The 15,610-nt window shown below is 58.7% G+C and overlaps 2 protein-coding genes across 4 annotated transcripts; one reads left to right on the top strand and one right to left on the bottom strand.

Moving 5' to 3' along the window:
• Nucleotides 1–2,811: 2,811 nt before the first annotated feature.
• EMC10 (ER membrane protein complex subunit 10) lies at nt 2,812–10,048 on the bottom strand. 2 transcript variants are annotated; one of them, XM_086690524.1, is made up of 8 exons: nt 9,858–10,048; nt 8,629–8,701; nt 7,605–7,714; nt 6,578–6,682; nt 6,058–6,239; nt 5,248–5,341; nt 4,243–4,329; nt 3,939–4,026 (listed from the first exon to the last, which is right to left on the bottom strand). In XM_086690524.1, the coding sequence occupies exons 1-7, from the start codon at nt 9,969–9,971 to the stop codon at nt 4,243–4,245; spliced, it is 765 nt and encodes a 254-aa protein (XP_086546650.1). In that variant the 5' UTR covers nt 9,972–10,048; the 3' UTR covers nt 3,939–4,026. The 2 variants fall into 2 exon arrangements, with proteins under 2 accessions (XP_086546649.1, XP_086546650.1); XM_086690523.1 differs by lacking the exon at nt 4,243–4,329 and having other exon boundaries at nt 2,812–4,026.
• Nucleotides 10,049–10,161: 113 nt separating this feature from the next.
• Nucleotides 10,162–15,339, top strand: GARIN5A (golgi associated RAB2 interactor 5A). Of its 2 annotated transcripts, none has more exons than XM_086690525.1 (5): nt 10,162–10,352; nt 10,459–10,658; nt 11,007–11,137; nt 14,279–14,567; nt 15,169–15,339. In XM_086690525.1, exons 1-5 carry the CDS (start codon nt 10,280–10,282, stop codon nt 15,223–15,225), a joined length of 750 nt encoding a protein of 249 aa, XP_086546651.1. In that variant the 5' UTR covers nt 10,162–10,279; the 3' UTR covers nt 15,226–15,339. The 2 variants fall into 2 exon arrangements, with proteins under 2 accessions (XP_086546651.1, XP_086546652.1); XM_086690526.1 differs by having other exon boundaries at nt 10,163–10,352; nt 10,540–10,658.
• The last annotated feature ends 271 nt before the right edge of the window (nt 15,340–15,610 follow it).

Raw genomic sequence — 15,610 nt, 5'->3', positions numbered from 1 at the left:
ATAATGGAGGCTACAGAACTGTTTCCCAAAGTCCCTGCTACAAGGCATAATTTGCCATAGGAGAGTCTTTAAAATACTTACATTATTAGCCTTATAGATTTTATTTCTATCTTTTTAATGTTTTTATTTATTTTTGAGAGAGACAGAGCGCCAGCGGGGGGAGGGGCAGAAAGAGAGGGAGGCACAGAATCCGAAGCAGGCTCCAGGCTCTGAGCTGTCAGCACAGGGCCCAACGTGGGGCTCGAATCCACACCCAGCAAGATCGTGACCTGAGCCAAAGTCAGATGCTTAACAGACTGAGCCACCCAGGCGCCCCAGCCTTACAGATTTCAAGAGTGCCTGTCCTACAACTCTGTCCTAAGTGTATCTAAATGACAATATGAAACCCTGGAGTGGGAAAGGGGTTTCCTACACGCCAGGGAGCAGGTAACATCTTGGGGGGCAAAGAGGGGCATCCAGAGGGCGAGGCAGGAAACCCAGGAGGGAGGCAACCCCTCTATTGAGCACTTACCTGGCAGGTGCTCTCCCATCTCAGACCAGAGGACAGGAGGCCAGAGGAGGGAGAGAGTGGGCTCCTCAGGGGCAGAGAGAGAGGGGGAGGACAGAATGGGGTTGAGGCTATGAGGGGGTGGAGGGTGCCTCCGGCCTGGCCGGTGGTATTTGAGGGACTCACCTGTTAGGGCTGGGGGGGGGTGCTCATCAATGAGGCTGAAAAGGAGGAATAGAACAAAAGCTACTGGGCCTCAAAGGCAAGGCAGAGGCCCTGGGACTTTGTCCCGAGGGTGCTGGGGAGCCACGGAGAGGCTAAGAGCAGGGGAGAAGCGAGGACAGCCCTGGTGTCAGAAATCCCCTCATGAGGCCAGGGAGGAGGCGGCCAGGGCTGGGGCCATGGGGACAGAGAAGGGGTGAGGCAGGGAGGAACAGCAGAGGAGGGCACAGCAGCGCTCTGGTCTGTGAGGTCAGGTAGGTGGCGGCACCGCACGCCGGCGTACGGATTCCTGGAGGAGCTCTGACTGGGGGCAGACAGGTGGCAGTGACTCTCAGAGGCCCCCGAGAGGACACTCTGGGTGTGGAGACCAGGAAGGCGGTCTGAACTGGAGGTGGGCTTGAGGACAGTCAGCAAGAAGAGCTCCAGTGTGACAGGGAGGAGGTGGCTGAGACCGCCCCCGGCGAGTCCCCACCTGGGAGCGTGTCCTGCTGACACGCGTGCGTGTGCCCAAAATGAGGCAGGCACGTGGGGGTTCCTGGAGTGCTGCGTGAAACCACCCAAAGGTCCATCCACAAGGGGCCAATGAATTCAACCCCAAGCCAGCCATGCACTCTGCATCCAAGATGGAAACCTCTCTGGTTTCAAGGGGAGGAAAAAACTAGGGCAACGCACTTTTTGTAAGACGATTTACATACACATTTGTGTGGTTACATAGAGAGTATCTCCAAAGCAGTGCACAGGAGACCAAAAATGCGGGCGGCCCCCCAGGAAGGGGAATGGGTACCAGGCTGGGGTGAGCGCAAGGCCCTTTGCTTTGGATCCTGTTTTGAGTTCTGGGCTCTATCCCGGGTACCCTGATAAAATGAAACAGTAAATGAACTCTCCGGGGACAAGCAAGAATTAGGAAAGTTTAATGTGGACAGAACCCCAAGGAGCCTAAACTAGCTCAGACGTTGACTGGAATATACCACAGATTAACTCTGCTGGCTCCAGAGTGATCAAAAAACCCCTAGAGAAAAAGAAAGTAATCAGATTGATGAAGATCTCAATCTCAATCCACTAAAAAGTTACAAAATGGGGGGCGCCTGAGTGGCTCGGTCGGCTAAGCATCCGACTTCGGCTCAGGCATTATCTCACGGTTCACAAGTTCGAGTCCCGCGTCTGGCTGTGTGCTGACAGCTCAGAGCCTGCAGCCTGCTTCAGACTCTGTGTCTCCTTCTCTCTCTGCCCTGCTCCTGCTCGTACCCTGTCTCTCTCTCAAAAATAAATTACAAAATGGTCCAACAAATGCCTGGGGCAAGAATGCACCTGCAAATGAGACAAAGGGTTAAGAACTCGGAGTCTGAACCCTGTCCAAGAAAGCACCAGTCAACACTACCAGGGCAATCTTAGAGGTCACATGAAACATAGACCGGAGAAACATGAGACATGCTGGCACATGCTGGTGGAGAAAGAAATGCCAAGTTAGAATAACTCAGGGACACTGCCCTATGTATTAAAAGCCACAAGGGCGCCTGGGTGGTTCCATCGGTTAAGCGCCGACTTTGGCTCAGGTCATGATCTCACGGTTTGTGAGTTCGAGCCCCACATTGGGCTCTGTGCTGACAGCTCAGAGCCCAGAGCCTGCTTTGGATTCTGTGTCTCCCTCTCTCTCTCTGCCCTTCCCCCACTCATGCTCTCTCTCTCAAAAATAAACGTACATTAAAAAATTTTTTTTTATATATTAAAAGCCACAAAAGGGGCACCTGGGTAGCTCAGTCGGTTAAGCGTCAGACCTCAGCTCAGGCCATGACCTCGTGGCTTGTGAGTCTGAACCCCACATTGGGCTCTCTGTCGTCAGACATTTTTTTAGTGTTTTTAAATAAACATCTCTCTCTGCCCCTACCCCTGCTCTCTCTCAAACATAAATAAACATTTAAAAAAAATCTTTTTTAAAAAGAGCATTTGGGGGGAACAACCGCCCACCACACCCCTTTTATGTCGTTTCGCCAGTAGAGCCACACGAGTGCGTCCCCTTTTCATAAAAGTGTCTCGGATCTGCCGTAGAGATTCCACTTTTAGTTCTGAGTCCCCGGGAAAAGAATTCAAACTCACCAAAGAGGGCCTGGATAACACTGCTATTTATTAACCACACTGAGCAGGAAGCTACATGTGGAACATTTGGGGAACAGTTTAATCAACAGCCATACGACACCGTGGAGCGTTGCACAGCCATTACGGCGGCCCCGCGAGCCATTCGTGTGTGTTTCTGAATAATAACGTACAGTGAACGGCGGAAATTCAGTAAAGCCTGGGCACTGGGATTTCCTTGGAACCAAATCGACGGTTGCATTCGGCTGCTGAGTTGTTTTTTACTCTGATGTATTTCAATATACTTTTGAATGTTTTTAAATAGACAAAGGGAGGGGGTGATCAATAGCAAAGCCAGGCAGTGGCCTCCCAGTGCGCAGACAGGGAAGACATTCCGGACAGGGAAACGGGTTCTATTTACATCATCCGGCCCTCGACTCCACTAAGTATTAGTTTTGTTTTCACTTCTAACATAATTTCTTCATGCCCCAAAGCTTCCGAAGGCCTGGCATCCTGACAAAGCAGCCTAAACTGCTCAGGGCCATGGGCAGATAAAGGCCGGGGAAGGATCCCAAGGTGGGGCTGCTGGGAGGAACGGAGCCTGGGGGGGGGGGGGGTGTGGGGAGGGGGACCCCTGGCCAGCCCACACCTGCTCTGCGCCAGGCCCCTCAGGGCGGACAGGTGGGAAGCACATGGCCCAATCCAGTGTCAGACAAGTTAGGGGGACCATCTAGCCCGGCCTGGGACAGGCAGGACGAGAAGACTACGAACAAAGGCACAGAGGCTGGAGAGAACTCGGCATGTTCCCAAACTGTGAGGCTCGGGGCGGAAACGGGGGGACAAACACAAGGTCAGAGCTGGCCCAGAAGCTCAAGCTCCACGCTGTGGGCACGGGAAGCCTTTGCGGCTGCAGAGGGGCCACAGGGGAAGGCGGAGTGCACCAGAAGGTAGCGTCCAGCCGCAGAAACAGCAAGGACCAGAGGGAAAGGACTCCTGGGGAGGGGACGTCCTCCCATCCTCACGGGACGGACACGGGATGGGCTGGCAAATCCTTCTTCAGACAACCAAGGACACGGGCACTCTGGGCAAGAAGGGAGTTGCCTGGATGACAGAGGACCAGGGTGCTGACAGGCCCCTCAGCGGCCACTGCCCCCACCACCACCCCCGCCGCCGCCCCCTCCCTGGCCCCCGGCGTCTGGCGCTCCTGACATCATGAGGAACAGGACGACGGGAATGATGTACATCCACTGTGGGCCAGAAAGGATGACAGACAGACAGACAGAGACACAGAAACAAGAGAATTGAATATGAGCAGCGTTCCCCCAGGGCAGGGAAGGTGGGGGCGCCGGCGTGAGGGGAGGCCACGTGAGGGAAGGGGGCCCAGGTCCCCTACATCACTACAGGTTGGGGGAGGGCAGGTGGGGTGCAGGGAGGGCGGAGGCGGGAGGGGGCTCAGTCCTCACTCAGGCCTCCTGCGGCGGCGGCGTGGGCCCCGGGGCGGCAGGACGCAGGGCTGTGAGCAACACGGCCCCCCCGAGGATGAGGTGCCACTGGGGAGGGAGGGGGTACAGGTCAGGGCTAGGGGTGGCCATGGGGTCCCGTGGCCACTGGGGAGAGCAGAGCTGGGGCAGCGGGCCCTCGGCCTCTCTGTGCCTCAGTTTCCCCGCAGTTCAGCTGTCAGGCTGCCCTGAGGTCAGGAGCTGCTGGCAAACTAACGGAAGCCCCCCCACCGGCACCCCATTCAGGGCAGTAGGGCTTGGCATCCCCACCCACAGTGGCCTCCGCCGTCCCCCGCCATGGCCTTGTGGGACGAGCCTTCGCCCTCGGTGCCCCCAGTTCCTCCCACCCGCCCCAGCCCGGCAGCACAAGCCGGGTCCCTCTCCAGCTCCAGACCAGCCTCCTGCACACCAACACCCATAGCCCCGCCTCCCCGAAGTGCCCCTTCGCAAAGCCGCTGGCGTCCCAGCACCCACCTTCTCTTTTCCAAATCTTCCCGTTCCACTGAAATCCCTGCCTCCCACCCTGTTAACACCAGCCCGGCTCAGGCCTCGTCCCAGGCTCCTCCCAGAACAGACCCCGGCCTGGCCACAGCCCCCTGCACTGCGCTTCCTGCAGACGGGCCTCTCTCTGCTCAAGACCAGCACCGCACCTGCCCCCAGCTTGAGGGGCCATCCCTGCTTCCCAGCACTGCCGGGCTCTGGGCCGGCCCATCTGCGGAGACCGATGTCCCGTGACCGCTGCCTCGAGCAGACACAGGCAGAGGCAGGGCGCACGGCTCCACGGTCCTCACCTGGTCCGTCCGGGCCTTGGGCTCAGCCCAGGTGCCAGGGGGACATGCCCAGAGGCGACAAGCAAGCCCCGCGCACAGGAGGCCTGGAGAATGAGGAACAGGCCAAGGGCCACAGGGGAGAGAAGGGCAGAGGGGGACTCAGGATGGGAGGGAGAGGGGCAGGCAGAGCTCCACTCACATATTTGGCGAAAAAGGACTTCTGTTCCTGGGGGTTCTTGGCCTTCTGGGCCTGTTCCATCTCCAGGCGCTCAATGAAGGCAGCTGTCTCAGGACTAGGGGCGGGCCAAGGAGGAGACAGGGTAAGGGGCTGGGCTCAGCCAACAAGGACACCAGCAGCAAAGGCGGCAGGACGGAGACAATGCTGTCCATGCCGTGCCCTGCACCAGTACCCTGCGCACCCACACCCTGGGGCACCCACACCCTGGGGCACCACATCCTGGAGCACCCGCACCCTGGAGCACCCGCACCCTGGGGTACCCACACCGTGGGGCACCCACACCCTGGAGCACCCGCACCCTGGAGCACCCGCACCCTGGGGCACCACATCCTGGAGCACCCACACCCTGGGGCACCCGCACCCTGGGGTACCCATACCGTGGGGCACCCACACTGTGGGGCACCCACACCCTGGAGCACCCGCACCCTGGAGCACCACATCCTGGAGCACCCGCACCCTGGAGCACCCACACCCTGGGGCACCACATACTGGAGCACCCGCACCCCGGGGGTACCCACACCATGGGGCACCCACACCCTGGAGCACCCGCACCCTGGAGCACCCGCCCCCTGGGGCACCACATCCTGGAGCACCCACACCCTGGAGCACCCGCACCCTGGGGTACCCACACTGTGGGGCACCCACATCCTGGAGCACCATATCCTAGAGCACCGGGACCCTGGACCACTCGCACACTGGGGCACCCACATCCTGGAGCAACTGTACCCTGGGGCACCACACCCTGGGGCACCCACACCCTGCCGTCCTCACCCTGGGGCGGTGGCTGGTGGCTGTAGCTGCACAGAAGTGTTAAACAGCTCCAGATCCACATCTTCTACTTCGTGGCCCCTGCAGCCCCCGGGGTGTGTCACCACCGACACACCCACCACGTTGCCAGCCACATCCACGTGCAGCGTCAGCTGGTCCGACAGGTGGGACTCCACCAGGGAGCACTAGGGGGGGCAGGGAGGGGAGGGTCGCCACCAGACCTTGCCAGCGCCAAGACCCCCGAGCCTCCAGCCCCTCTCACGGGGCCCAGAAAGATCTTTCGAAACCCTTCGTGGTTCCCTCCACCCTCGGGCACAAGCCCAAGCGTGACAACTTCCCTATTGGGCCCTGTGCTGCCCCATCAAAGCGCCCACCACCTGGACTGTCCCCCTCCAGCCCAGGAGACCCTTGAGAGCAAGGCCAGGCCTGAGTCTTCCCTGTCCATAAATGCTGGGGCAACAAATGGTGGGAGCCAGGCTGGGGCAAGTGGGAGGAGCGAGGATGGTCCTCATCACTGACTCACCGCGGGGACAAAGGAGGAGACGTAGCCACCGGCTTCTGGGCCATCAGGGGCCCCAGGGCGCTGAGGGACCCGGACACGGTACAAGCCATTCAAGGCCGCCACATCCTGCAGGGCAGAGGAGGGTGGCAGTGAGAGGGACAGCGCCTGGCCCCAGCCAGGCCTGGACTGCCATTGGGCCCGGGGGACCCTTCCCCAGTCTCGCTCAGCCAGCACTCCCCGATCCCTGACCCAGGACTCGTCCCAGTGGGGTGGCCCTGCTGGTGGGTGAGGCCAGGAGCCACTGGGCGCTCCACCTGCGGGAGAAACCACGTCAAGGGGAGTAGAGCCCAGCCCACTGATGGAGTGAGTCCCAAGGACACTCTTCCCACACCTGGATCCAGCTGCACCTTGGCCCACCCCTTATGTGGACTCCCCAACCGCACGAGCAAGAAAGTCTCTTGGGAGGCAGCTGCGACAAAGAATCACGTGGGCGCCATACAGGAAGGCTGGCGGCGGTGCACCATCTCCCACAGGGAGGGCACGTGCCTGCCCAGAATGAAACCTGCCGTCCCCAGCCTCCCTTGCAACTGCACCTGGCCAAAGGGACAGAATGGAAGCGGACCGTGGCAGCTTTTGTGAGCTTTCCCTAAAAGACGGCTGTTCCCTCTGCCCCCCCACCCCCACCCTCTTCTCTTTCTCTGGCCTGCTGCACCTCCCTGCCCCATCTCTAGGGAGGACTGAGCCAGGTCTGGAAGGAGCCCGGCCCTCGAGGAGGCCATGGAGCAGGCTACGGCAGAAATCACATTCTTGCGTTAACCTTCGGTTCTTACAGGAATCTCTTTCTCCTCCCAAGCAAATCTCCTCCCAGCTGACTGCAAAGCGTCTTGGTTGAATCTGGAAAGGCGAGAGGAGCTAACTATATTAAACTTGGGGGAAGAGGATGTACTGGGTACAAGGAATGGTCCGGGCAGAGGCCCTGCAGCACGTGTCTCGTGCTCCAAGGCACACGTCCCCCGTATCCCAGCAGAGCCCCAGGTTCCCTCCTCACCCGGAGCCGGCCCCGCTCCTCCTCATTGAGCTGCCGCTGTGACAGGGACAAAGTGCCATCCTGCTGGTTCCAGAGTAGTGAGCCCCGCTTCCGAAAGTGGGCACTGTCATCTGTGGGGAGTCAGGGCTTAGCGACCGCTTCAACCTTCAATCCTCGCAGTGACCAGCGCTCCCTCCTGAGCGCCCCGCCCCCATCTTCCCACCTGCAACGTGGGGACACCCCCCACCAAGTCCTGCTCTCCTATCTCACAGGGCAGTCCACAGCAGACGTCTGAACACAACAGCTCCTAAGCCCTGCCTCTGCCTTGCCGGGCAGTCACCTGATCTCTCTGAGCCTCAGTTCTCTCACTATAAAATAGAGGGGCTTCCAACCATTAGGCCATGTCGGAATCCGTGGGGCTTTTCCGGACAGATGCCAGGGACCGAGTCAGGAGGAGTGCAGAGGGTCCCAGCTTCAGTGTTTCAAACAAGTGTTCCAGAGTTTGGGACTTCAGACCTCCGGGCCACACTGACATCTGTGCTCTGGGAATCTGAATGCCTGAATCCCAGTAGTTTAAGCTGGGCTGTAGAGCAGGTCCTGGCTCTGCCATTCACTTACAAAAGGACCTTATGCGATGCCCCTTTGAACCTCAGTTTCCCCTTCTGGAAAACGGGGCTATCCCTAACACCCGCCACGTTGCATGACTGCTGAGAGCACTTTGGAGTGAATACATGCAGAACATCTAGCCACGAATGCAGGGCACAAGGTGACTGGTCTGAAAAGTCTGCTCTGAGGTTATTACCGCTGCACTGGCCTTTCTGAAACTAGGATTTATTTTACAGGTGAGGGAGTATCCAAAGGTAGAGTTCTTACTCTCTCGTGCCCTCCCTGCCCCAACCTCCCCCAGAATAACCCAAACACACTCCTAGGGGCAAAGCCGGCAGTAAATGGATGGCATGTCTCACACTGGGTGGCACCAGACCCACGTTGTTGACTTCACCGGGCACCAGGTAAGTGCCGAGACCAGGAACGTTGCTAGACTCACCGATCTCAAACGAGTGCTCCAGCAGCAGCCCCACGGTGCCACAGCCCTCACCCTCTCGACCTTCTGCCCCCGCCTGCAGGTGAGAGAAAGGTCCCCCGGTGAGGACAATCAGAGCCCTCAGCAGGGCAAGACCACGGACCCCGGGACAGATGCAGGCTGAGGAAGGAACCTTATTTTCATACTCTTTTCCAAACATTGACACTTGTCCACGATTCCACCGGGAACCGCCCCTTTCATGAAAATTCATGATCTGGACTGTCCCCAGAAAACTAGAGCCTGCAAACAAGCGTAACCTTGCTTCTAAGGCAACTATTTCCAGGTCACTTTCACACCTAGCATCATAAACATTCATGAGTTAAAGGATACCTGCGCTTCCTTCCCAACCTAATATTCAAGTGGCCCCTTTTTTGCCTTTAACAGCCACAATAGCCACCATGCCTCCGGAATTCCGACCCTTATCAAGTACATACAAGAGACCACGCCCTCTGGGGGGGTGCCTGGCTGGCTCAGGGGATTAAGCCCTGGGGCTTCAGCTCGGGTCCCGATCTCCTGGTTTGTGAGTTCCAGCCCCACATCCGGCTGGCGCTGATAGCTCGCTTCAGATCTTCTGTCTCCTCTCTCTGCACCTCCCGTGCTCGTTGTCTCTCTCTTTCGAAATAAATAAACTTAAAAAAAAAAAAAATTCCACGCCATCCAGTCCTCTAAGTTCAAATGTCTCCTACCTCGCATCCCCCACCTTAGGCCCTTGCACCTACGCAGCCCTCACACCTTCGCAAACCCGCGTCCAGATTTTAATCCTGGAACTCAAGATCCCGCCCTTCTTATGCATATTCAGGAACAGAACTCCTGTCCAATCACTCCAGAGCCCTTCTAACGGTTTCGTTTTAGCCGCCCCTATGTCTGATTCGCCAAGATTCCACCCGAGCCACACCTCCTCCTGCATATTTAAGACTGCGGATCCCTAGTGTTGTTGAGCGTTAACTTGAGGTTCTGGCCCCAACGGCGCAGCCTCGTTTTCAAGCCACCCAAAGTCCAGGCACCAAGAGTCCATCCGAGGCCCGCCCACTCGTGTATGTTCACGAGCTAGAGCCTTCCTAACTATGCTCTCACTTTCACCTCTTCCTCTCTCCTGGCCCTGCAATGCCTCGTTCCCACCTTACCCGATGTAAACACCCGAGAGCCAGGATTTCCGTCAGCCCCGCTCCCCGTCAGAGTTAATGAGCACTCACCCCCCGCAGAGCGGTCCCGGACCGGCAGCCGCTGCCCCGCGCGCGGCTGGGGGCTGCTGCCGCCATCAGCAGGAGCAGGAGCAGCCGAGTAGCCACAGCGCCGGCCGCCGCCATTTTCACCCCTTCCCACCAGGCCAGGGGGGGAGTGAGCCCGGCGCCTCAGAGCACGCCTCCCATGCGCCTGCGCCAGTTCCTTGCGCCTGCGCACTAGCGCCCGCCACGGGCGTCTGACGTTACAGAGTGGCTGCAGCCAAGCCCAGACCTAGGCACCTCCCCGGTCTCTAGGCACCGCCCCCCTAGAGTGACGTCACAAACGGGCGTCTCTTTGGTGAGTTCAAGCCGGGTCCGCCGCGTTGTGACGTGATAGAGTCCGCGGCCCCACCGGTCCGTTTTCTCCGCAGGCACCTGCCTTCCCTCTCCTCATGGGGCGGGGCGTTGCGATGATGCGGGGGCACCAGACTAACCCGGCCCCGGGTGGAGCAGGTGGGATGACAGGTGAGAGGCGGAGCCGGGCCTGGCAGGGTTGGACCAGGTGAGGGAACCCCGTGAGGGAGGGGGCCGGCGACGCGCAGACTGATAGCCCCGATTCCCCTACCCTCAGAGCGCGGCTTCCCTGGGCCCTACCAGATGGGGGGCCCAGGCCCAGCCTCCTGGACTAGACCCCCGAACTTCGCCCATCTAGAATGCCCCCTGGTTCCAGCCTTTCCCACGGGCCGGCCCGGACGGCTGCAGCGCCACCTCCTGAGCGGCGAGTTCGATCAGCTGCGAGACTTCCCCATCTTTGAGAGCAACTTTGTGCAGGTGTGGAGCCCCAGAACCCCTGACACCGAGCCTGGGCTTGAGGCCTGACCTCCTGACTTCAGGAGCCCCTGCTCTGCCTACTTCCGACCACGCTCCCATAACATTTATCTCCTGGAATTCCGGACCAACCCCACCCCCCAGACCTCTAGACCTTTAGCTTCTTTATGAACCCTGGCCTCTGATTCCCTTGGTTCAGTTTCCCTGACTTAACACCCGGATGACTCTGACCTCTGACCCCGGGATATCTGACCCCGGACTTGGTGTTTAATAGACTTGGTTCATGACCCTTAACCCCACCAATCCTACCTTCCATCTATCTGGCTTCTAACCTCTAACCCCTGGCCCCAGGTGACCCGGTTAGGAGAAGTCGCCAACAAGGTCACCATGGGGGTGGCAGCCTCCAGTCCAGCCCTGGAACTCCCAGACCTGTTGCTGCTGGCCGGCCCTGCCAAGGATAACGGACGCCTGCAGCTCTTTGGGTGACTGTCCCCATCCCAGACTGGACCTCCGCCTTCCCCAGCTCTGGGCATCCTGGGCCCCCTGCAGCACCTCCTGTCACACAGATGGCTCCCAGGGCGAGGCGTCTTGGATGGCTGCCAGTCCTCTGTGGGTGGCCATACACTCAGGAGAACAAGGGCAGGGTGATACACAGGGACCGGAAATCAGAGATAGAGGGACAAGAGAGGGACAGCCCTCAGCCCCACGCTGGCAAGGATCAGAAGAATAACCGTTTATGTTGTGCCTACCGTATGCCAGGTGCCCCCTAGGCCATGCACATATCTCATCTCTGGCCTACTCTTAATATGATGGGGCCCCTTAGCCCTATCCTTTGAGGCTCAGAGACCCACAGTGGGTCAGGGGTTGGTTGGGATTGGAATCTCTGGCCTCCTCATCATTACCGACCTCATGATTCTTTTTCTTTTCATGTTTCTTTATTCTGAGAGACAGAGAACAAGCAGGGGAGGGGCAAAGAGAGAGGGAGAGAATCCCAAGCAGGCCTGACATGGAGCTCGATCTCACAAGTCGTGAGATCATGACCTGAGCCAAAATCAAGAGTCGGCCACTTAACCGACTGAGCCACCCGAGTGCCCCAATGACCTCATGATTCTTGGGCTCCAGTGCCACACTAAGCACCACCCCTTCAGGTCTTTCTTTTTTCATTGAAAAAGTAACGCAAACACACTCCGAAGTACAAAACATACACAGCACAAAATAACACCTTTCTCCTATCCTCGGCTCCTGCCTCCAACTCTGGCTGCAAGAACAAAACTCTTCCATACGTGTAGTATATTTACAGAAACAATGTGTCAATGGCTTTCACTTTTTTGACCACATCTCAACAGTTAAAAGAAAGGGAGGGAGGGAAGGAAGGGAGAGAGAAAGGGGACACACACACACACACACACACACACACACACACACGAGTCCACAGTCCTTTATCTACAATTCTGATATCTAAAAAAAAGTCTGCAGCCCACTTGGTGGTAGAATCAGATTCTGACCTACACTAAATGGAGGCTCCCTGCAGCCTTTATTTATCCCCCCCCCCCCCCCCGTAGAAGCTGAGAACACGTCACAAAGCAGCATGCTGACGCCATACGGAGCGCGGGGCATACTCTTGCTCCTTCTCAGTGCTGTGCATCCCACCAATGAACCTCACTGCTCGCTGAGGCATGACCCGCAGTGGGGGGAACTTAGGATGGTGCCGAGGGGTGCTTGGACCCCCATCATCTCCTTCAACACCCCCCCCCAAATAAACACACCATCAGGATAAAAACACTGAGCTTGCTCTGAGAATGAAGCATCGAGACTCAGTCAGCCCCTAGTCCCTCACTTCTAACCTGTCGTGGGCCAGTCTTGACAAGCACCCCTCGGTGCTCACCCCTCCTTTAAAAACCCGCAGGTGCGTGCCACATGCCGCTCTTGCACGCTGCGCCCTCCCCCACCAGCCCCATATCAATATTCATTTCATGTCAACGGAAGCGCAACCAGCAGGCCCTTTTCTGGACACACACGAGTAAATGCTCTGCCCCCTTACACCCCACTTGCATCTAGTGCTGTTACCGTATGGCAAGGAATGTCCTCAAATGAATGCCTGCCTCCCTGGGTTCATATCCTGGCTTCACCTCTTCGCCACTGGCTCTGGCCAAGTGCCCTACTTGTCTGTGCCTCGGTTTCCCCATCTGGAACATGGGGATAAGAGGAGAGCCCACCTTGCAGGGCTGTCAGGGGATACGCTGAGTAAAGGGCCATGAAGTGCTTGGGACAGCCCCTGGCCCAGGGTGAGCACCTTGTAAACATAAACTGTTATTCTTCTACTTGGGGAATGTAGTAACAGATCGAGCCGCCTACTGAGGGACACTGATGTTGCGGCTGGTGTCTGGGGGTTACAGCCAGTGTGGTCTGCAGAGGGCATCCAGGCGCACAGTTGTGAGGGTGTCTGTAAGATAGGTTCCTAGAGGTAGCATGGCCGGGCCAGAGTGGGGGGTGTGGCTACCCAGTGTGGTGGTTAAGAACACAGAGAAGACTTGGGTTCAAATCCCCGCGGTGTGACCTGGGCTAAATTATCCACCTTCTCGACAAGCATCCATTGAACACCTACCACGGATGTGAGCTGGTGGAAGGGCGGGGGCAGGGGGTGGGGGGAACGGGGAGCAGCTGTGAACAAAATGGGACCAACGTCTCTGCCTTCAAGCTCACCTCCTACCCGGAAGGCAGACAGAATCAGTGGGGTGAGGTCTGTGCGGACGTATCAGAGGGGGTAGGGGATAGGGAGGTCTGCAAGGGCCGACACGGCCACACAGAAGCCTCAGGTTGTAAACAGATCTTCTCCCTGAGAAGATGCTTTTGAGAAAGACATGAGAGAGATTAAGGGGCCAAGCCAACGGGGTGGCAGGGGGAGGTAGGAGCAGGGCTGTTGCTGGGGCTGAGTGAGCGAGGGGAGTGAGCAGAGAGGGAACAGAGGCGACAGATCCTGCGGGGGGCCTGGTGGTCAAGGTGAGGACTTGGCCTTTTCACCGAGCCACCGGAGGGACGGGACACTCAGGTGCTGATGGGCGCCCTCTGGCGGCCGCGTGGGACAGAGCGCGGCGAAGGCTGAGCCCGCGCGGCCCAGGCGGGAGAATCGGGTGACGGGGCCCGCTGGTCGCGGAAGGAGTTAGAAGCGGTGGGTTCGGGGATACGTTTGAACGGTGGAGCCGCCAGGATTTGGTGGCAGGATTGGATGAGGATGTGAGAGCGAAAGTTGGGCGAGGGGCAACTCCATGATTTCTGGCCGAGCAAATGGGAGATGTAGTTAAGGTGGGGAAGACGAAGGGGAGCAGGTTGGGGTTGGGGAGAAGGTCAGGAATGTGGTTGATGGGCCTGTTATGTGTCCGTTGTCATTCTCACATCCAACGGGGACTTTCAAGAGGGCAGCTGTCTGTTAGAAGGACCAGCGGGAGACACAAAGGTGCTTTGGGGGTGGATAAAAGTCGAAAGGCAGAGAAAATGAAACAGGCCTCTTTCTGGGCGGAGGGGGGGCGCTGGGGTGGGCGGCCCCGACCCTGTAGGCGCCCGGGACCGCAAGGCTGTGAGCCAGGGAGGGTCGGCACCTGAGGTCGCCCCTTCCTCCCTCCCAGGCTGTTCCCCCTGCAGTTCGTCCAGCTCTTCGTCCACGACGAAAGCCGCTGGCAACTCAAGGTCAAGTTCCGCACAGGTCGCGCCTTCTACCTGCAGCTGCGGGCCCCACCCGAGACCCGAGACCGCGAGTTCGGCCAGTGGGTGCGGCTGCTCTACCGCCTGCGCTTCCATTCGGCCCAGGGAGCCGTGCCCTTCACGCAGGAGTACCCGACGCTGGAGGAAGGCGAGGAGGAGGAGGACGACGACGACGACGACGACGAGGAGGATGAGCTGATAGAGCGGGAGGCGGTGCGGGGGAGGGGCAGGGGGTGGGCGGGACTGGGGCTGGGTTTCCGGTCGGAGGGAGGAGGCAGCCGGGTAATTTGGACTCGTCTGAGGGACAGGCTGGGGACCTAGGCTCCTGAGTGTGAGGGGGGACCTGGGGGCCTGGATGCCTGTGTTGAGGGTGGCAGGAAGGCCCAGACTCCGGAGTCCTGAAAGGGTATGAAATCTGGGTGCAGAGACCGCAGGTTCCCAAGGCAGGGCAGGGCCTGCAGGGCCTTGGGTCCACGAGCCCCTTGGCTACATAGTTTCCTAATCGGGCACCCCAGCCCCCAGCGTCTCCCCCCTTGACCTGCTGCGGTGGAATAGGGGACGCAACACCGGGGCCCTGAAGGGCTGGGGTGGGCCAGGCTGGATGCCCAGTTCCCTGTAAGGCCAGGGGGAGGGGAAGGGCCCCCGTCCTTGAAGAAGGGGGCATTGAAACCCGTGGGGGTCTCTTCCTCTGGAGACACCCCACTCCCCCCACCTTCCAGATAAGCACCGAGCCCCCCATCCACGCACCCACCCCAAACTGCCGGTACATCCGCAGGTCAAGGCCTCTGAGACACTCTCTCTCTCTCATACCCAGCTTCAAGCCATGGAAGCCAAACTTGACCCACAGACCTCTGAACTCTGGGGACTCTGATTCCTCCACTAGGCTTTGAGGTTACCAAAGGACCAGAGATCAAAGTACCCTACATCAGGGCCAGAAAGATGAATTATTAAAGTTAATAAAGATCAGCCACTTAAGAACCAACAACCAGGTCATGAGCAGTTTTGCCATCGTCACCGATCCAACGTGGCTGCCTTACAGGGTAGCTTTTCCAGTATGGCTGCCTCAGCATGGTGCTCGGCTCGGCGTGTGGCTCCCGGGGCCACCTCGAGACCTAGTGCCCACCATTCCGTCCGTCATGGCTACCTCGCCAGAGTAGCCTTCCCCATCTGGCCTTTGGTTCCTCTTTAACTCACTGTAGCTGCCACTGCAGGGCCAGCCTGCCTCCCCACTCCCCCTCCCCAGCAGCTAGTCCGAG

This window comes from Puma concolor, chromosome E2 (genome assembly GCF_028749965.1).
Source record: "Puma concolor isolate L17-30 chromosome E2, mPumCon1.1.hap2, whole genome shotgun sequence".
NCBI lineage: Eukaryota > Metazoa > Chordata > Mammalia > Carnivora > Felidae > Puma > Puma concolor.
Note: the sequence above shows the minus strand (reverse complement) of the source record. Positions and strands in the feature narration are given on the sequence as shown.